The 21,322-nt window shown below is 48.2% G+C and overlaps 2 protein-coding genes across 2 annotated transcripts in view; one reads left to right on the top strand and one right to left on the bottom strand.

Moving 5' to 3' along the window:
* Window positions 1–1,221: 1,221 nt before the first annotated feature.
* Window positions 1,222–15,896, bottom strand: CTCFL (CCCTC-binding factor like). Its single transcript, XM_070381509.1, has 5 exons — window positions 15,129–15,896; window positions 14,157–14,382; window positions 12,092–12,262; window positions 11,647–11,780; window positions 1,222–1,870 (listed from the first exon to the last, which is right to left on the bottom strand). Exons 1-5 carry the CDS (start codon window positions 15,690–15,692, stop codon window positions 1,664–1,666), a joined length of 1,302 nt encoding a protein of 433 aa, XP_070237610.1. The 5' UTR covers window positions 15,693–15,896; the 3' UTR covers window positions 1,222–1,663.
* A 5,022-nt stretch (window positions 15,897–20,918) lies between these two features.
* Window positions 20,919–21,322, top strand: part of PCK1 (phosphoenolpyruvate carboxykinase 1) — a 43,316-nt gene continuing 42,912 nt past the window's right edge. Inside the window, exon 1 of the mRNA XM_070381508.1 lies at window positions 20,919–21,184. The gene's annotated coding sequence lies outside the window, so the exon portion shown is untranslated. The remainder of the gene's footprint in view (window positions 21,185–21,322) is intronic.

The following is a 21,322-nucleotide window of genomic DNA, read 5'->3' as shown; positions in this document are numbered from 1 at the left end:
GAACGGCTGTGTACACATTTTTGTGTAGTCATAAGCTTTCACTTCTTTGGGGTACATGACTAGGTGTGGAATCGCCAGGTTACATGGTAACTCTACGTTTAACTTTTTGAGGACCTGCCAGGCTATCTTATAAGGTGACTTCATCATTTAAAAATTTCACCAGTAGTGTATGAGGGGTCCAATCTCCACACATCTTTTGTTATCTGCCTTCTTTAATAACAGTTATCCTGATGGCTGTCCCATGGGGTAACTCACCGTCATCCTGCTTTGCATTTCCTTAGTGAGGAATCTTTTCACAAGCCTATGGTTTATCTGTATATCTTCTTTGGAGAAATGTCTACTTAGATCCTTTGCCTGTTTTTAATAGAATACTTATCTTTTTATTATTGAGCTGTAAAAGTTCTTTATATATTCTAGAGGCAAGCCCCAATGTGCTTGCTTGAATAGGAGGAAAAGTTTCAAAACTTCTGATTTTATGTTCTGAAGGAGTCTATGAGGCTGACTTATTCTTTCCTCTGTTTCCCTGTGGCTTCTTTACAATTTTAACTCAGCATGAATGACACTGTTTTTGGAGCACTGCCACTGCTTCTGTTTGAAATTCTGAAGTTTTAGCATTAACACTCTAAAACTGTCCCATGACACTACCCAAACACACAACGACCCTACCGTCGTCTCTTAAGAGGAAAGACAGTTTCCTCCATAAAAGTCAAATTCAGATCATTTTAAACTTTTATAAAGTTAGAGTGAAGCTTACATTATATCTAGGAATCTGGCTAATCATCTCTGGTGCTTTTAAAATGTCCATAAATTGACTTTTTTCTTTCAAAAGGGACTCATCCCCCATCCCTGGAATAGGGCCTGAATTATGTGATGCATTTGCAATGAATAGAAGTAGGGTCGTGTCACTTTTAAGACTAGGGGACAAAAGGCACCATGGCTTCCTCCTTGCTATGTCTCACTCGCTCTGGTTATGAGGATACTTGAGCAGCCCAATGGAGAGGTCCATGTGATCAGGAACTGTGGCCTCCAGCCAATATTGAGGGTGCCAGCTTGGAAGTGGTCCCTCCAGCCCTCGTCAAGCCTTCAAATGACTGCAGCCCTGACAACATGCTGATTGCGACCCGTGAGAGACCCAGAGCCAGAGCCATGCCAACTTCCTGACCCACAGGAAATGAGACAGGACAAATGTGGGTTGTGTTAAGCCAGTACGTTGGGGGTAATTCGTTATGCCATAGATAACTAATATAACATCTAAAAAATGATAAATAGAAGAGGAAGTGTATTTCTCAGCATAGTACCAATGGCACGAGTCTAAGAATATCTACAAAACGTATGAAAAACAGCATTCTCTCTATGAAGTAGCCTAAATTGAACCCACAAGGACAATTCTTTAAAACGTTACCTGAGAAGCAGGGGTTCTTTAGTCTGAGGACTCCCTAAAGCCATTTGCAAGATTCTGTCTGCAGAATTGTCTTTTTCCACAGAAGGGAGACCACACATTTATATAAGATTTCCAAGACTTTCGTGACTCCAAAAAACTAATAACCACTTTCCTAAGGCATGACAGATGCTATCTTAAATCGTAGCAAGTTTCTATAATCAGGTTTAAACTGCCTGGGTTGACACTGTGCCTGGGGGATCCCAGGATCTTTTCAAGGAGGATTTATTGTGACTTGAGTGAGCTTACCCAGCGGGAAAAACCTTTGCCACACTTGGGGCATTCGTAAACAGTCGGGACGAAATTGATATTGTGCTGTTTCTTGGAGTGCACATTTAGAAGCTGCTGCTGTCGGAAACATTTAGTGCAGGCGAGACAGATAAACGGCTTCTCTCCGGTATGGGTACGTATGTGAACTGTCATATGACGTTCCTAGAAGGCAAGGAAAACAAACAGGCTTAGCTACTAACAATTTTTTAGTATCAGGCATTATTTATTGTGTGTGTTTAGTCACTCAGTCGTGTCTGACTCTTTGTGATCTCATGGACTGCAGCCGGCAGAATACTGGAATGAGTTGCCATTTCCTCCTCCAGGGCATCTTCCTGACCTAGGGATTGAACCTGCATCTCTTGCATTGCAGCGGATTCTTTCCCGCTGAGCCACTGGGGAAGCCCCATTATTAACTGCATACCTCTCCCCCGCTCCTCCAAAGATGTGTGCATTTTTAAGAAAAAACAAAGCCAATGCATTCTCAACACAGCTCTACCATGGAAGCTGCACAGTATGGCCTCTAGGAAGCAAGGTCTTACCCAGTCCTTGCCCCTAGGTTACCAAGTTCTCACGATTAATCCCAGCCGGTCCTTCACTCCCGGGGGGATGAGGCAGACCACACTTGGAAGAGTGAAACCGAAATCAATTTCCTCTCCAGAAGAGCTCATGTAGCTGCAACCTCATTCCTATAATTATTTGCCATGATCCGAGTTTACAAAGAGCAGACAGATCCTGCAAACTTGAAAACCTGTTGTTAGAGTTTCAATTCAGCGGATATTTGGGGGTTGAAGGAAGTTAAGCATCTACACGTATTCCTGGCTATTACCCGACGGTGTACAGCAAATCTCCCTATCGATTTAAAAGCACAGTGGTGAAAATCATTGTTCTCAGCAAAGAAATCACCAGAAATTTTAACTAAGATTTCTATGAGTAACTCATTTGGGGCATCAAGACAAAAATATAGATCCTACATGCGGTGGGACAACTGAGTTTTCGTGCCGCAACTACTGAGCCTGTGCACCTAGAGCCCGTGTGCTGCAACGAGAACCCACCGCGATGAGAACCCCACACGTTGCAACTAGAGTGTAGCTCCCAATGTCCACAACTTGAGAAAAGCCACAGGCATCAGCAAAGACCCGGCACAACCAAAAATTTGCAAATTAGTTAAAAAACAAGACACACAACAGTCCTGCTTGGTGTGGCTGCTCTGACTCATGTTCGGGCAGCCCCACTGCTTTTGCACCATCAATGCCAACGTCACATAGCGAAAGGGCAGAGAGTGTGTTGGCAGCATGACTACTTAATGACAGTGACTTTGACCTTATGCTTCTGATTGGCTTCAAGGACCTCAAGGGGTCTGTGAGCCACACTTTTGAACCCACGCTGTAAAAACAACTCTTGGCTCACGCACAGCTGTCTTTTGGCTATTCTAAATAGTCTCTTTTATGGAAGGCATGATTTTCCAGAATATGTTCAAAGTGGAAGAGAATCCCACTCCAGCCCTTCCTTCTTCCATCTCCCCCTGCCCCCAGCGCCTGCCCGGGGTCCCTGATACACAGTACCTGCTTGCAGGTGTAGCTGCAGTATCCACACTTGAATTTCTTCTCATTTTTGTGAGTTTTCTGGTGCTGGATCAGAGTGTAGCGATCGTGGAACACAGCAGGGCAGTAACGGCACTTCATCTCTGCAGCTTCGTATGTGTGCAGGTTGCGCAAATGGACACCTAAAAGCATCATGGAGCATCATGTACAAGAAATTATTTTCTGTGAGGTCGATTTTCCCCTACCCTTCAAGTAGAGTTTCTCAGCTTTGGAACTACCCTGAGATACTGCAGGTTCTCTTTCAGACCATTACGATAAACCAAATAAAACAAATATTAATACATGGATGTTTTTGCTTCCCAGTACCTATAAACTTATGTTTATGCCAAACTATCGTCTATTAAGTGTGCAGTAGCATTGTGTCTAAAAAACTAGATATACGCTTTAATTTAAAACTACTGCTTTAAAAAATGCTAATTGTCATCTGAGCCTTCAGCAAGTCATAATCTTTTTGCTGGTGGAGGATTTGAAATATTGTGAGATTTATACCAAAATGTGATACAGTGACAAGAAGTGAACAGATGTCATCAGAAAAAAATGGAACAAATAGACTTGCTCAATGCAGGGTTGCCACAAACGTTCAACGTGTAAAAAACACAGCATCTGAGGAGCGCAATAAAGCAAAGCGCAATAGAATGGGGTCTGCTGGTAGTAACACTTGAAGCTGGCTGATGTCTTCCTGGGCGGGGTGGGGGCACCCTGGGTGCTGCAGGATGTATGTTTAGCAGCATTCCTGGCCTCCCCTCTCTAGCACCAGTCACATCCCTTCCTCCCCAGGGTGATAGCCAAAGTGCCCTCAGATACTGCCAAATGCCCACCTCCCCAGCCATAAAGTCATTCTCAGCTGACAACTGATGCTTTAAATGCACAGTGTACTGACATCTCATGCTAATATTCTTTCTCATGGAGTTAAGCACATAAGGTAGGACATATAGGACCCAACATGTTCATTAAACAAAGCACTTGGAGAACCTTACTATGTGGGTGGATTTTTAGGATAATGTTAAGATGGTTTTATGTGCGTGTCTGTGCACATGCTGACTGTGTCCGACTCTTCGCAACCTTATGGACTGTAGCCCACCAGGCTCCTCAGGCAAGAATACTGAAATGGGTTGCTATTTCCTTCTCCGAGGGATCGTCCCAATTCCGGGATAGAACCCGTGTCTCGCGTCTCCTGCATCGGCAGGTGGGTTCTTTACCACTCTGTTGCCTAGGATGGTTTTACGTAACAAAGATATAACCTCTGCAATTTTTGCATAATTAAAAAAAATATATTTATTTGGCTGTACCAGGTCTTAGTTGGGGCATGCAGGATTTAGTTCTCTGATCAAGGATCAAACCTGGACCCCTGCATTGGGATCTCTGAGTCTTAACCACTGGGCCACCAGAGGAGTCCCTAACCTCTGTATTCTGATGTAAAAGCCCAGATGTTCTGTTAGATGTCAAGCCTCTGATTTTCCTATGTCGTAATGGACAGACACACTCTGAGATAATTTCTTGTCAACTGAGTCTAGCGCGACTTGGCTTTGTGATCCTTTGTGTCAGAGGCTAAACTAAAGTCAGCAACTGCTGGGTGGAGGTACACATGCCAGGTGTGCTGCTCAGTCATTTAAAGAGCTTGGTATCTCCTATAGAGACAAGAAGGAGGGCTGAGCTTGGCTTGTTTACAGAACATCTCGTGACATGTATGGAGGGTGTCACTGACTCAGATGGGCCATAACCTGTATGTCTTGGCGGTGGTGTCGAAAACGTCCCTTCTTGGCAACTGGCTCATGATTCACGCCCTACAAGGTCCCGCTGGGCTGTGTTTTGAAACTGACAAAGATTTTGAAGAAAAATAAAAGCTAAGGCTTCACTAAACACCTTTACCCTTTCAGAAATGTTTTCAAAATAGCGTCTCTCATCTCTAGAATTTCTCCGGGCAAACTGGGGACTCTCTCTCTGCTGGCATATTCTGAGCATCACAGTGTTATGTGTTTTAGGAAGAGGACAGAGGCAGTGGAAACTGAGGGACCAGGAACCCTGGAACAAAGGAGAGAGGCTGGCTCACTCACTCTACCTGTCCCCCACCCGACACCAACTACAACCAGTTTTCCCTGAAGGTGGCATATGATCCCAGCTCTCAACCCGGCACTCAGACGTGCTCAAGGTGCCTCCTCTGTTATGATGGTTTACCTGGTCACAATGTGGATTTCATGTCACAGGAAGAGGACTGTTTCACTGAAGCAAGTTCCTTATGGAAAGAACCATGTCTCACTTCTTTCTTTTGTACCTTTAGTTCCCAGAACTTTTCAGGGTCACAGAAAGGGGTTAAGAAAAGCTTACTGAGTGTCACTGGACAGAACACTGATAAAAGATTCAGAACCTGCAACGAGGCCATGTCCTGGCATCCTGGTCACGGGACTCTGGGGTAAGTTCGCTTTCTGTCTCTGATCCCCTTTGTCATTTGTAAAAAAAAAAACAGACCCAATACGGAGCCAAGTAACGCCTGGAGGAAGCCCATTATGAGCTCAAATGCCTGTGAGAGCTCATTTTTGTACCTAGACTGGACCTGGACCAAACTCTGAAACTGCAATTATGCGACAGAGCCACAAGATGGCACTATAGGACCGCTGAAAAAACAACAGCAACCAAAAAAAACACACAAAAACCCCCAACCCAACCCCAGGAGCAGTTCTTGAATCCTACTGCCTCCCTGCCATCAGGCCCAGAACTCCTCAGGTTTCCCAGAGCTGCACACAGTGGGTGGGAGAGAGGCTCAAGAAGGAGGGGATATATGAATACATATAGCTAAGTCACATTGTACTGTAAAGCAGCTGTGAAAAGTCAGTCTTTGCGGCTCTATCATATTCAAGTCTTGCAACCCCATGGATTGTAGCCTGCCAGGCTGCTCTGTCCATGGGATTCTCCACGCACGAATACTGGAGTGGGTTTCCATTTCCTTCTCCAGAGGATCTTCCTGATCCCGGGATTGAACCCAGGGCTCCTGCACTGCAAGCAGATTCTTTACGGTCTGAGCCACCGGGAAAGCTCAAAGCAACTACACGCCAATGAAAAGAACAATAAAGGAAGTTCCGGCCGCCAGACACTCACGCAGGTCGCTCTTCCTGGCGATGACGGTGGCGCAGTGCGGGCACTGGTACTTGGGGACGTTCTCGCTGTGCTTCTGCAGGATGTGCATCTTCATGGTCCCGCTCTGGGTGAAGCGGGCACGGCAGATGTGGCACTCGTAGGGCTTCTCACCTGGGACGTGGAAGACAGCAGTGACCCCTGCTGAGGCGCCCCACCCCGAAACCCTGGTGCTCCCCAAAGGAGAGCACCTCCCCAAAGGTGCTCCCCTGCGGCTGAAAGCCTTTCTTTCCCCCAATATTCCCTTTTCAGCTCCTTCATCCTACATTTGACTCTCCAGTGAGCGCGAGATTCCTGAATCAAGCCGGACAACATCATGTCCAGCTGTGTGGACAGTGGGCCAGAGGGAGCGACTCTCCTACCATCTGGTGGCTGCTCATGGTTCAAGACCCACGCGTGCCTGTGTGCTCAGTCGCCCAGTCATGTCCAACTCTTTGTGACCCTATGGACTATAGCCCGCCAGGCTCCTCTGTCCACGGGATTCTCCAGGCAAGATACTGGACTGGGTTGCCATGTCCTCTTCCAGGGGATCTTCCTGAACCAGGGATGGAACCCGCGTCTCTTGTGTCTCCTGAGCTGGCAGGTGGGTTCTGTACTGGGAAGCCCTTAGAGAAAGCAATGCTGTACCTATTTGGCCTTAAGCAGGAGAAAGTCCTACCTGAATGTGTTCTCATGTGCCGCTTCAGCTTGTAGGTGTCTTTGCTGGCATAGCTGCAGAGGGAACACTGAAAGGGGCGCTCACCCGTGTGTGAGCGGATGTGGCGCTTCAACTTGCTTGCCTGGTAAACAAATGAAAGATATTTATTGCAATGGAAACATCAAACCTGCGGACTCTTGAATAAAGTAGCATTATAAAAGATATGTAAATGAGTCCAACGTTAACATCAGAGCCCATTTCACACCCTGGAAAACACGCTAAGCCTTTCATTTTCCTTTCTGGGTTGGATGGTGTTCTTCATCTGAGTTGTGTGCACTGAGATCCTCGGGCAATAATGAGCAGGAGGATCAAGAGACTCTCATCTTCAGCTTCGCTTTGCAAGAGAAGATGGAAATCCAGACACTCAGTGCAAACACGATTTTATTTTCATTTCTAAAGCAACATCCTCTCAAAAGCGGCAAAGTTTAGATTATGCTGCAGAAGCACGGAGGCCATAAAACTATTGTTTGTGTAAATAGAGAAACTTGAAACATGAGCTCTTGAATGGACCTGCATCTGTTGGAGGCACTTCACAGCTCCAAGTCCTGTGGACCCTAAACAGCCCAGGGATGGAGGAAAGCCTTCTTGGTAATTAAGAAGAGGTTCCAAGGATTTCCCTGGTGATCCAGTGGCTAGGACTCTACGCTCCCAATGCAGGAAGCCCAGGTTCAATCCCTGGTCAGGGAACTGGATCCCACATGCCACAACCCACAGCAAAGAGTGAAATAACTATCTTTTAACAAAAGAATAGGTTCCACGCGGCAGTAGTTTCTCCATGAGAAGTAACTTTAAAAAAATTATTTATTTTATTTCTGAATGCATCGGGTCTTTCTTGCTGCACAGGCTTTTCTCTAGTTGCAGAGCGCGAGGGCTCCTCTCTGGTTGTGGGGCACGGGCTTCTCAGCCCAGTGGCTTCTCTTGCTGTGGAGCATGGGCTCTAGGTACTCAGCCTTCAGTAGTTGTGGCCCAAGGGCTTGCTCCGTGGCATGTGGGCTCTTCCCAGATCAGGGATTGATCGAATCGTGTCCCCTGCACTGGCAGGCAGATTCTTGTCCTCTGTACCACCAGAGAAGTAACTTTTAAGTAGAAGAAAAGTAACATTTAAGTAGAAAAAAAATACACCACATTCTAATTTGATTAGAATGTATGTATCCTGCTTAGTTAAAAGGCAGACATGCCTCTCATTTGATCTTTTTTTTTTTTTGCCTATTTTATTACCTTCAAGAACTGTTCTTACTCTGTAATCACTTATTTGGGGCCTTTATCTACCTTTAGTAGAACAGAAGGTAATCACCCATGCCTGGAATACAGATGTCAGAAAGCCCTGAGCAGCCTCTCTGTAATCTTAGGAGGGCTGCACTGGGTTGGGTTCCCTAATAAGCCTGAAGAACATTCTAGAACAGGGGAAGACTTGGAAAACAACAGCCGAACCAAAGAAATTCGGCTTTTAGATTTTCATTTTTATTTATTTTTGGTCGGACTGGGTCTTCGCTGCTGCGGGCAGGCTTTCTCTAGCTGCAGTGAGTGGGGGCGCTCTTGGTCGCAGTGTGATGGCCTCTCACTGCGGTGGCTTTTCTTGTTGCAGAGCACAGGTACTAGGCGCACGGGCTTTGGGAGTTGCAGCACGTGGGCTCAGTAGCTGTGGCCCACGGGCTTAGGAGCTCTGTGGCCTGTGGGATCTTCCCAGACCAGCGATCGGACCCCTGCACTGGCAGGCTGATTCTTTATCCACTGCGCCACCAGGGAAGTCCCAGCTTATATTTTTAGAAGAAAAAAAGAGATCTTTGAGTGTACCAGAAAGCAAAACAAAAAGAACTTTTAAAATCATAGCACAAAAGGTTTGATAAGTTGCACGGTGTGAATGATCAAAGAAAAGTGTTAGTCATATAGGCGTGTCCGACTCTGTGATCCCATCCATAGACTGTAGCCTGCCAGGCTCCTCTCTCCATGGAATTCTCCAGGCAAGAATACTGGAGTGGGTAGCCACTCCCTTTTCCAGGGGATCTTCCTGACGCAGGGATCGAACCCAGGTCTCCTGCACTGCAGGCAGATTCTTTACTGTCTGAGCCACCAGGGAAGCCCATCAAAGAAGCCTGTGTATAAACCTTCTCTGGACAGCCGTGAAAGCGAGGATGGGGAGAGAGGGGAGTTCAGAAGCTGCTATACCTACACCCCAGCCTTACTTACTCCTGCTGGCACTTGTGTATAGGGGTGATGTTAGGGAGGGGACCTGGGCTACTCCTCCTTAGAGCAGACCTTCATTCTGTGGCTTCATTCTGTGAAACCCCCCATTTGTGTTTTTGAAATGGAGCAGGAGCCTATACTTCTCTGGTGGCTCAGACAGTAAAGATTCTGCCTGCAATGCAGGAGACCCAAGTTCGATTCCTGGCTTTGGAAGATTCCTTGGAGAAGGGGAAGGCAACCCACTTCAATATTTTTGCCTGGAGAATTCCATGGACAGAGGACCCCGGGGGGCTACAGTCTATGGGGGTCACAAGGAGCCGGACACCTGAGCGACTCACACTTTCACTTTCAGGATCCTACGGTCCTTGTCCCCTCCCCTCCCCCCGAAATGTTCTCTGCCTGCCTTTTGTCTGTGCAAAACTTTAGTCGAAGAATAAGTTCAAAAAAAAAAAAAAGAATAAGTTCAACCAGAGAGCAAGAAATGCTGAAACTAAAGAAAAACAAAGTCAAAAGACACTAAATAACGATGTTTTCATTCAGCATAGTGAAGGACCTTTAGTTCTTTCTCAAGGGCTATAGACAATATTCTGGGCCATATCCTGTGAACTGTCTTATAGATACTAAAACACCAGGTGGAAAAGTTAACTACATGAAGACCAGATAGCACCGAGGACATGAGCTGCCACAATTCTGAGAAATGGCCTCAAAGAAATGGGAACAAAGGGATCCTGGAACTGAAGATTAACTGTACCTAAAACAACCAAGATGATGCTGGTCCAACCAGTGATGACCAATTTCAAGATGAGTGTTACAGATGACTGCTGTTTCTGCATGTAGCTCCCCACCCCCCAACTCTGTTTATAAAGGCTCTCACCCTCTGCTTGTCGGGGTTGGGGGAGTCGGCCTTTGGACAGACTTTCGCCACCCTCTCCCTCAAGTTGCTGGTGGTTTAGTCCCTAAGTGTGTCTGACTCCTGTGACCCCATGGACTGTAGCCCGCCAGGCTCCTCTGTCCATGGGATTCTCCAGGCAAGAATACTGGAGTGGGTTGCCATTTCCTTCTCCAGGGGATCTTCCCAACCCAGGAATCGAACCTGCATTGCAGGCAGATTCTTTACTGACTGGGCTATGCTGGCACCTGAAATAAAGCAAACTTTCCTTTCCACCAACCTGACCTGTTTATTGGCTTTTGAGTGGCGAGCAGCTGGACCCCACACACACTCTTTTGGTTACATTTTCATTATACAGTTACAACCTTTAACTCAGATGAGAAACAATTTTTAAAAATAGTAATAGCAAAAAAGAAAATTATTTTTGGAATCAAATCCTGACACTGTCTGTGAAATTTCCTAGTTGATGAAACACAGTTGCATCACTACTGCATTTAAACTTTCGCTGTCCCCTTCGGCTTAGTTGAGTTCGAGTGTCTTTTCCTTGCCCAATGGGCTCAGGACTCAGCATGTGCTGTACTGGACGGCAGAGTCCTTAAAACTTGCAGAAAAGTGACATTCGAAAGTAACTGCAGTCCAGTGGTTAAGAATCTGCCTTGCAGTACAGGGGACACTGGTTTGACCCCTGGTCGGGGAGGATCTCACATGCCTCGGAGCAGCTGGGTCTGTGAGTCACAACTGCTGGGCCTGTGCTCTAGAGCCCGGGAGCCGCAATTCCTGAAGCCCACACGCCCTAGAGACTATTGCTTCACAACTACAGCGTAGCCCCCACTTGCTGCAACTAGAGAAAACCTGCGTGCAGCAACGAAGACCCAGCACAGACAAAAATAAAAATAAATAAATAAGAAATTTAAAAAGTGACTCTACCCTGCTGCTGTCATTTCACTGAGAATGAGCTCAGTTTTCTGGGATGTATAAGTAAACCAATCTAGTTGAAATGATCATGATAAAACCGAAGATTCAAAAAGGTGGTCTCTGTCCTTAAGAACAGAAATGGCCATGTTTAAATCTTCAAGCAAGTTGCTTTGCATGGAACCAAGTACCACTGAGGAAAGCTCAAAGATTTCAGCAAAAATTCAAACCGGATCTGTGCTCTGTGTTAGAGCAAATACATTTTGGTTTTGTGGAATGAGTGCTACATGGAATGCTGGGTAGAATGTTTACACAAATATGAGAATTATTTCTCAAGGACCATAGATTACTTGTAATCTGTACACCATTATATATTACTTTCACTAGTTTGTGTCAAAGAAAAAAAAAGAATCATGTTTTAAAAATTAAATTTAGAAACAAGAACGAGATATTGGAAGAGATTCTATTAGCAGTTTGATTTACAGAAACTTCTTAATAAGACACTAACTACAAAGAGTGAACTTACTTCTACACTAGCGTACTTGCACACGGAGCATTTAAAGGGTTTCTCGTGAGTGTGTTTGTAACGTCTATGCCGGACGAGTTCTCCACTGGTGACAAATGCCATGTCACAATCACCACACTTGTGGGGCCTGGTTCCTGTAAAAGCACACAGTTTATTCTTTCAAACAAGATTTAACAACAATTTTTCTAGGCAATTATAACGTATAAACGATACTCAGTCTCAAAATGATTTAAAAATTCAGAAGAGGCTCTTTAAACCAAATGCTCCAGAGAGATATAAGAAAAATCTTTGGACCATCCAATGTTTTTAACCAAAGTGGAAGAAAAAAAGACAAAACTAAAGTCTAAAAAAAGACACCATTTTAATTTAGAAACAGGTGGATGTGCCTTCTTACACAAGTCTCAACACGCATCCTGCAAGGGAAATGCCCCCCTCAGCTGTTTACCTGTATGGGTGTTGACATGATTCCGAAGGAGGGTGACTGTACGGAAAGCTTTCAGGCACAGGTGACACACGTGGGGCTTTTCAGTGCTGTGAATTTTCATATGACGATTGACACTCGAAATTCTAGAAGACGTGAACTTGCAGAAGTTGCAGTGGAAGGTTTGTTTTACTTCTGCGGGAGGGAGAGACAACATTTATGTGTTTGTAAACATTTTCCTTTAGGTGCTCAGATTCCACTTAAATACATCAAAGTAACTTGGCACATCCTTTTTTTTTTTAAACCTAACGTGGTGACCCAACAAAAGACATTCCATGCAAATGGTAACCAAAAGAAAGCTGGGTGGCTATACTAATAGACGAAATAGACTCTAACAAAAACTGTTACAAGAGACAGATAAGAACATAATGTAGGGCTTCCCGGGTGACTCAGTGGGAAAGAATTCACCTGCCAATGTAGCAGACATGGGGTTCAATCCCTGATCCAGGGAAGATCCCACCAGCTGCAGAGCAACTAAGCCCATGTACCACAACTACTAAAGCCCGCACGCCCTAGATGCTGTGCTCTACAACACAAGAGGCCACCACAATGAGACGCCTGCACATGGAAACCAGCAAGTAGTCCCTGCTCTGCTGCAGCGAGGGAAAAGCCCTCGCAGTCAAAAATAAACAAGAAAGCATTTAAAAAAAAGAACATAATAGTAAAAGAGTCAAATCATCACGAAGATATAACAATTATAAACACATGTGCACCTAAAAATAGGTCTCCAAAATACTTGAAGCAAAAACTGAAAGAATTGAAAGTACGAAGAGAGCCTTCAATAGCAGTTGGAGACTTCAACAACCCACTCTCAACAGTGAACAGCACATCTGGGCAAAATATCATCAAGGAAACAGAAGACTCAACACAAACCTATCTGACAGAATAGACTTCTATGAACACTCCACTCAACAAGAGCAAAATATACATTTTTCACAGGTGTATATGGAACCTTCTCCAGGAAAGACAATAGAATAAACCAGGAAACAAGTGTCAATTAATTTTAAAAGACAGAAACAATCTGCCCTTTGACCATCACAGACTGAAGTCAGTAATCAATAAAAGAAAGAAATTTGGAAAATTCACAAATATATAGATTTAAACAATACACTCCTAAAGGACCAATAGGTCAAAGAAGAAATTGCAAAATACTTTGAGATGATGCTAACCACAAGTAAGAAGGGACAGTGGTAGCAGTGTGGTTTTCTAAACTGAATCACTTTTTAGCCCTGACCAACTGTTGCTAGAAGGAGGAAACAACAAAGGGTGGCCAGATACAGCTTTTTATAAAAGAGCTAAAGATTGAAATTTCAAGGGTGAAATCTCTTGATTTAGATAAGAGAGAAACTAAACTTTTTAAAAACCTGAACAAATAAATTTTGAGGGTCAGGTTTATCCTCTTTTCTAGCCTCAACTAAACATCCCCTTCCCTTAGAAGATGTCTTGGCTGCCTTCTGGGTATCACTCTGTCCATCTCCCAGCACTGACACACTGGCTTTGGTCTCCATCAGACCTCCCAGCCCCCAGGGCTGCAAAGTAGGGGGCAGATGGGGCCCAAGCTTCTATCTGTTGCTGTTGTTTAGTTGCTAAGTCGTTTCCGACTCTTTGCAACCCCATGGACTGTACCTGCCAGGCTCCTATGTTCAGGGGATTTCCTAGGCAAGAATACTGGAGTGGGTTGTCATTTCCTTCTCCAGGGCATCTTCCCAACCCAGGGATCAACTTCCCAACCCAACTCGCATCTCCTGCACGAGCAGGTAAATTCTTTACCACTGAGCCACCTTGGAAATCCAAGCTTCTATTTAAGTGCACCTAAGTAGAAGTGAGTCTCTGTACTATGCTTTTAAAACATTTGGTCACAAAACGCAAAACTCTTTTGCATTTGATTCACAATACAGAGTTCAAAGTTTCCTGCCATTCTGAAAACGACTAAAGCAACCACTACAAACTCAAACTGCCCTCTCCCTACTAAAGAGAATCAGTTGCCCTGCTGTTTGCAGAGCTTTTTGCACCAAAGGAACTGGCCTACCCTTTGCCTTGTTTCGATTTTTCGTAGTGCTGGGTTTTTCAAGGTGTGCTTGACTCAGTTCAGGTTTCTCTTTTTGTTCTTCCATATTTAAGTTTGAAAATGTCAGAACAATTTCATCTCTTCCTTCATCTCCTGGCCTTGCTTCCACAAGAAAAAACTGCTCTTCTGCTTTTTCACTGAATCCACCTTCAGTCAGCAGCTGTTCCTCTTCCTGACCTTTCTGGAGCTAATACACAAAAACAAGTATTCAAACAAGCACAATACTGTTAATTACAGCCTGGTGTAACTCTTTGCCTTGATGAAACCATAAAATCCACAGAGGAAAACACAAAAAAGTACAGAAAATTGCCCGTTGTAACCAAAATGCTTAAACTGTAATTATTAAGCATCAAGGGTTTGAATGGAACATTAATACAGTTTAGAAACTCAATGGATCTTATCGTATTCTAATTAGTGTAACTTCTTAAACTCTAAAAAAACTGCACAAGTTCTTCCATGATTTTTCTGGGACATATTTTTATTGTAACAATTTAATCTTTTTTTTTTTTTTGGATGTGGACCATTTTTAAAGTCTTTATTAAATTTGTTAACATATTGCTTCTGTTTTATGTTTTGGTTTCTTGGCCATTAAGGCATATGGGATCTTAGCTTCCAGGGATCAAACCTGCACCCCCCTGCACTGAAATGAGAAGTCTTAACCACTGACCACCTGAGAAGTCCCTGTGTTTAAAATACAAAATTTAAACCCCTTGTCCATATGTAATAATGCACAAGTTAGTCGCTCAGTCATTTCCGACTCTTTGCGACTCCATGGACTATAGCCCGCCAGGCTCCTCTGTCCATAGGATTCTCCAGGCAAGAACACTGGAGTGGGTAGCCATGCCTTTCTGAGGGATCTCCCCAACCCAGGGAAGGAGAACTCTAAAAAATAGTTTTGTGGCTCCCCCTTCCTTTTCTTAAAACCAGGTGTACCTTTATGGATCCAGTGCTTTCTTCCAGGCTCACTGCCGACTTACAGTCTTCAACGGCCCCAGTCACATTCTCCTCCAGAAGCTGAAATTGCATCACCTCCATCTGCTGCAGCGAGTATACCTCCTCCTGGACATTGAGGACACACTGGTGCAGGCTCTGCTGGGCTGCCTCCTCGAGCCACACCAGCGACTGCACCCCACTACCGGCCTGGCGCACCCTCACCTGCATCTCGTCCTCCTGCTGGGGATCCAGCCAGCTGAGGTCCTGCAGTTCAGCCTCTTCCGAGGGGAAGTGCACGGTCTGCAGGGTCAGGATGTGCCTCTCGATCTCCTCCGGGGCAGCCAGCACCAGCTCTGGCACCTCCTCCAGGATCGTGGTCTGGAAGGGTCCCTGAGCACTCTCCACCTCCAAACCCGCAGAGCCCGACTGTTCCTTTACTCGGCGCACCCCGTCATTGTCATTTTCCTCTTCTTTCTCCTCCTCCAGGGCCCTGTCTGGTATCAACTCTGGTTCTTTGATTTGGGTGAACTGCTCAGGGGGGACAGACAGCTCAGCCCCTGCCATTATGACTCCGCCTCTGTCAGAGAAAGAAGCAAGCCTGTCTGGGTGGGCACAGTGGGGGGTTCAGCCTAGTAGGCTTTGGGGCTGATCAAGGCCTGATAAGGTTCCAGTCCCCAAAGACTTGGGGGCTCACATGGGTCAGGACTAAGTTAACTCAGCCTAGGCTGAGAAGGAGCTGAGGCTAAGCAGGATTTAGGCTAAAGTAGGTGTTTGTCTAGAAAATTCTAGAACCAAAAGATTTGAGCCTGGGCAAGCTTTCAGCAAATGCACATTCCAGGCCTGGAAGGCTTGAGACTGGCCAGGCTTTCAGCAAATGCACATTCCAGGTCCAGAAGGGTGGCTTGAACCAGCTTCCCACCAGGACACAATTACAGACTGTGCACCATTTGAGCCATGGAGGCTTCAGGCCTAGGGCCTCCACCCACGCAGCCTTGGCCTTCAGGCCTCAGGCTCACCACATGTCCAGGCCTGGGGCATCGTTCCCTTCTTGGACCACCTCTCCCGGCTTGGTCCCTCCATGACTGGGCCCCTCCCCCACCTCTCTGGTGCAGCTCCCGGAACTTTTCCGCCATCCCGCCAACTCCCACACCCGCGTCCACGCGGAGCAGCTCCTCCTCCAGAGGAGGCTGGAGTCTGGCCCCCCTGGGGAGGGTCCTCACCCAAGAAGCGTGGCCTGGACGCGCCGCCCGCCAAGCCCACTGGAATCCGCCTCGTGCTGCATGCTGGCAGTCCACTGCCTGCTGCTGCCAGCCCGACTGGCTTCGAGGGTCAAAGACGGCAGTGCAGTGCGCAGGCGCAGAGTGGGAAAAAGGGGCGTGCAAGGGGCGTGGCCTGGGGAGAGGGTGATGGAGGAGGCAGAAAGTGAGGGAGAGGAGGTGAGAGGTGCCCGGGGAGCGGCAGGTAGTGCTGAGACAATGGCCAGTGGGGATGGAGGGAGAGTGGAGGGGACCTGCAAAGGGCCCTGAGACGGGGGAGCTGAGGGGGCGGCGTGGAGGGGGACCTGCAGGGGGCGCTGAGAGACCATGAGAGGAGATGGATGAGGGAGTGAGGAGGGGAACCTACAGGGGGCGCTGAGAGACCACGAAGGGAGATGGATGGGGAGTGGGGGAGGACCTGCAGGGGGCGCTGAGAGACCATGAGGGGAGATGGATGGGGGAGGGGGAACCTGCAGGGGGCGCTGAGAGACCACGAGGGGAGATGGATGGGGAGTGGTGGGGATCTGCAGGGGCGCTGAGAGACCATGAGAGGAGATGGATAGGGGAGTGAAGGGAGGAACCTGCAGGGGCGCTGGCGACCACGAGGAGATGGATGGGGCGCGGGGACCTGCAGGGGCTCTGAGAGACCATGAGGGGAGATGGACGGGGAGTGGGGGGATCTGCAGGGGGCGCTGAGAGACCATGAGAGGAGATGGATGGGGGAGTGGGGGCGGGAACCTGCAGAGGGCGCTGAGAGACCATGAGGGGAGATGGACGGTGGAGTCGGGGGGAACCTGCAGGGGGCGCTGAGAGACCACGAGGGGAGATGGATGGGGGAGTGGTGGGGATCTGCAGGGGGCGCTGAGAGACCATGAGGGGAGATGGATGGGGGAGTGGGGGGATCTGCAGGGGCGCTGAGAGACCATGAGGGGAGATGGATCAGGGAGTAGAGAATGACCTGCTGGGGCTGGGAGACCATGAAGGGAGATGGATGGGGGAGTGGGGGGCAACCTGCACGGGTTGCTGAGAGACCATGAGGGGAGATGGATGGGGGAGTGAGGGGGGGAACCTACAGGGGGCGCTGAGAGACCATGAGGGGAGATGGATGGGGAGTGGGGAGGAACCTGCAGAGGGCACTGAGAGATCATGAGGGGAGATGGATGGGGGGAGTGAGGGGGAACCTACAGGGGCGCTGAGAGACCACGAGGGGAGATGGATGGGGAGTGGGGAGGAACCTGCAGGGGGCGCTGAGAGACCATGAGGGGAGATGGATGGGGAGTGTAGGGGGAACCTGCAGGGGGGCGCTGAGAGACCACGAGGGGAGATGGATGGGGGAACCTGCAGGGGCGCTGAGAGACCACGAGGGGAGATGGATGGGGAGGGAACCTGCAGGGGCGCTGAGAGATCACGAGCGAGATGGATGGGGGAGTGGGAGGGGAGAACCTGCAGGGGGCGCTGAGAGATCACGAGGCGAGATGGATGGGGGAGTGGGAGGGGGAACCTGCAGGGGGCGCTGAGAGACCACGAGGGGAGATGGATGGGGGAGTGGTGGGGATCTGCAGGGGGCGCTGAGAGACCATGAGAGGAGATGGATGGGGGAGTGAAGGGAGGAACCTGCAGGGGGCGCTGAGAGACCACGAGGGGAGATGGATGGGGAAGGCGGCGGGAACCTGCAGGGGGCGCTGAGAGATCACGAGGGGAGATGGATGGGGAGGGGGAACCTGCAGGGGCTCTGAGAGACCATGAGGGGAGATGGATGGGGGAGTGGTGGGGATCTGCAGGGGGCGCTGAGAGACCATGAGAGGAGATGGATGGGGGAGTGAAGGGGGAACCTACAGGGGGCGCTGAGAGACCACGAGGGGAGATGGATGGGGGAGTGGGGAGGAACCTGCAGGGGGCACTGAGAGACCATGAGAGGAGATGGATGGGGGAGTGAGGGGGAACCTACAGGGGGCGCTGAGAGACCACGAGGGGAGATGGATGGGGAATGGGGAGGAACCTGCAGGGGCGCTGAGAGACCACGAGGGGAGATGGATGGGGGACTGGGGGGAACCTGCAGGGGGCGCTGAGAGACCACGAGGGGAGATGGATGGGGGAGGGGGAACCTGCAGGGGGCGCTGAGAGACCACGAGGGGAGATGGATGGGGGAAGGCGGCGGGAACCTGCAGGGGTGCTGAGAGATCACGAGGGGAGATGAATGGGGAGGGAGGGGAAACCTGCAGGGGCTGAGAGAGACCACGAGGAAGATGGATGGGGGAGTGGGGGAGGAACCTGCAGGGGGCGCTGAGAGACCACGAGGGGAGATGGATGGGGGAAGGCGGCGGGGAACCTGCAGGGGGCGCTGAGAGATCACGAGGGGAGATGGATGGGGCGGGGAACCTGCAGGGGGCGCTGAGAGATCACGAGGGGAGATGGATGGGGGAGGGGGGGGAACCTGCAGGGGACGCTGAGAGACCACGAGGGGAGATGGATGGGGGAGTGGGGGGGCGGGAACCTGCAGGGGGCGCTGAGAGACCATGAGGGGAGATGGATCAGGGAGTAGAGGATGACCTGCTGGGGGCTGGGAGACCATGAAGGGAGATGGATGGGGGAGTGGTGGGGATCTGCAGGGGGCGCTGAGAGACCATGAGGGGAGATAGATGGGGGAGTGGGGGGCAATCTGCAGGGGGCGCTGAGAGACCAGGTGGGGAGATGGACGGGGAAGTGGGGGGCGACCTGCAGGGGGCGCTGAGACCACGTGGAGAGATGGACAGGGGAGTTGGGGAGCACCTGCAGGGGGAGCTGAGAGAACATGAGGGGAGATGGATGGGGCAGTAGAGGGTGACCTGCTGGGGGCTGGGAGACCATGAGGGGAGATGGATGGGGGAGTGGAGGGGGACCTGCAGGGGGCGCTGGGACCTGGGGGACTATAGATGGATGAATGGGGCAATGGGAGAAAGTCAAGAATGAACTGAAGTGAGTTTTGACAGATGGAGTGGGTTGAAGAAAGAGGAGGGAACTCTTAGGAGGATCTTGAGGCCCGGGCTGGGGTCAGCAGTGGATTATGGAGGAGGGCAAGGGCGGGAGCAGAGGGGGAGAAATATGGTGGGTGTGATGGAGAACGGGAGGGAGCTCAGGACATGATGGTGGGGAGGTAAGAAATGGAAATCAATGGAGTAGATTACTGAGGAGGAGGGGCAGAAAGGGAGCGCTGTAGGGGAGATGGGAGGAAGAGAGTTTAAACTCAGAAGGAGCCATGGTGCACCAGCTATGTGTCCCTGAATTGTTTGCTTTAAAGGGGTTACTTTCTGTTGGAATTTCACCTCAGTAAGTTCTTTTTAATGGAGATGACTGATTTTTGATTTCTCCAGGATTCTGTCTCCACTAGATACAAATAAATACAAGTTTGGAGCCAACAGATGATTAAAATCATTTTCAGTTCACTCATTTTTTTTTTTTAAGTTATGGTTTACACGGTTCCAGGAAAATTTCATTCCGTGTTGTTTTTACTTTTCAAAATCTTGAAATTTAGTGCAATTGTCTTAGTTTCTGATTGTGAATAAATATACGTGGATGGGGCTTCCCAGGTGGCTCTAATGGTAAAAAACTTGCCTGCCAATGCAGAAGAGATAAGAAACGTGAGTCAGATCCCTGAATCTGGAGGAGGGCCTGGCAACCCACTCCAGTATTCTTCCCTGGAAAATCCCATGGACAGAGGAGCCTAGTGGGCTACAGTCCATGGTATCACAAAAGAGTCGGACATGACCACGTGACTTAGCACCCTCCCACACTAGAAAACAAACAAAATGCACCCTGGAAAACAAACAAAAACTAAAGAAGACAGCAGTCTTGAGGATGGGTTTGGGCGGGTGCCTCCAGAACCTCAGGGGAGCAATGGCCTTTGAGCACATCTTCCAACAAACTGGTGATGGGTTTTCCTCCCATACACAGCCAGAGAACTATGCCCATCAACGTGCCTTTTATGTGTCTGCCCATTCATTCTCCAAGCCTCTTCTCATTTTATTTCACATTATTGTGTATAGTACATACTCATTTTGGGGGGTTGTTTTTTGATAGTACAAAAGATAAAACTAAAGTTGCTTTTGAAAGAAACTCATCTGAAACTAACACAACATTGTAAATCAACTATACTCCAATAAAATTAAGAAAAAATCCCTTCACATACCAGCTGTAATAGGATTGTTGGTTAAAACCTTGGATGGTTAATTTTAACACTATGTCTGGGTTTCTATGACAATTTATATGCTTTATGAGGAGAAGATAAATATTTGAAGGTTACTGGGAAAAGAGTGTGTTTCAATAACTTCTTTTAAATCATTGAAATGAGTTTTTCTCCTTGAACAATCACAACCTCTTTAGTGTCATCTTGGGTAATTTTGTGTTATTGCTCTAATGCTCATCCAGCTACAATGTTTTGCCAGTATTTATATCACAAATTTGTGTTTAGAAATTTCAACTACTGATTAAAAGCACATTTTTTAAAGGAAAGGAGAGACGTAGAAAGGGGAAACAGAAATAGACTTGGAAGGAAAAGTAGGGGCTTTAAGGGGTGGAGGGCAAGCAAGAGAGAGCCTCCTTGAAAAGGAGAGAAGGGTGACGTGGATGAACTACTCAAAGGAGATAAAGCAGAGGAGACAGACCTGTGGTTTTCCAAACTGGTTCTCACGTAGGAAGTTCCAGCAAAGATTGTAAAGCATTTCCTTTACTCTTTTCAGATATCTCTGGGACTCACTGGAAGACCTCCCGCTGAAGGACATGTCACTTTGGAGCCTCCGAAAGGCCTTCGTTCAGAAGGCAGTGGTAAGAGGGACACCCCAGAAGGTTGTCTTCCTTCCAGGATGTCCAGGCAGCCCCACTGACCAGGGCATGGGGAGGAGCCCTCACATGTGATTCACGATGAAGTGAACCTGTCCCTTGCCATGAAGGGCTGGTGAGGCT

This window comes from Bos mutus, chromosome 13 (assembly GCF_027580195.1).
Source record: "Bos mutus isolate GX-2022 chromosome 13, NWIPB_WYAK_1.1, whole genome shotgun sequence".
Classification (NCBI taxonomy): Eukaryota; Metazoa; Chordata; class Mammalia; order Artiodactyla; family Bovidae; genus Bos; species Bos mutus.
Note: the sequence above shows the minus strand (reverse complement) of the source record. Positions and strands in the feature narration are given on the sequence as shown.

Excerpts from the sequence above, each read along its gene's own strand:
- CTCFL (XM_070381509.1), bottom strand. The coding sequence starts at position 15,692 with ATGGCAGGGGCTGAGCTGTCTGTCCCCCCTGAGCAGTTCACCCAAATC. Across the intron at positions 12,263-14,156 it reads AAATCGAAACAAGGCAAAGG|AAGTAAAACAAACCTTCCAC; the intron begins GTAGGCCAGTTC and ends TCCCTCCCGCAG. Across the intron at positions 11,781-12,091 it reads TCATGTCAACACCCATACAG|GAACCAGGCCCCACAAGTGT; the intron begins GTAAACAGCTGA and ends GTGCTTTTACAG.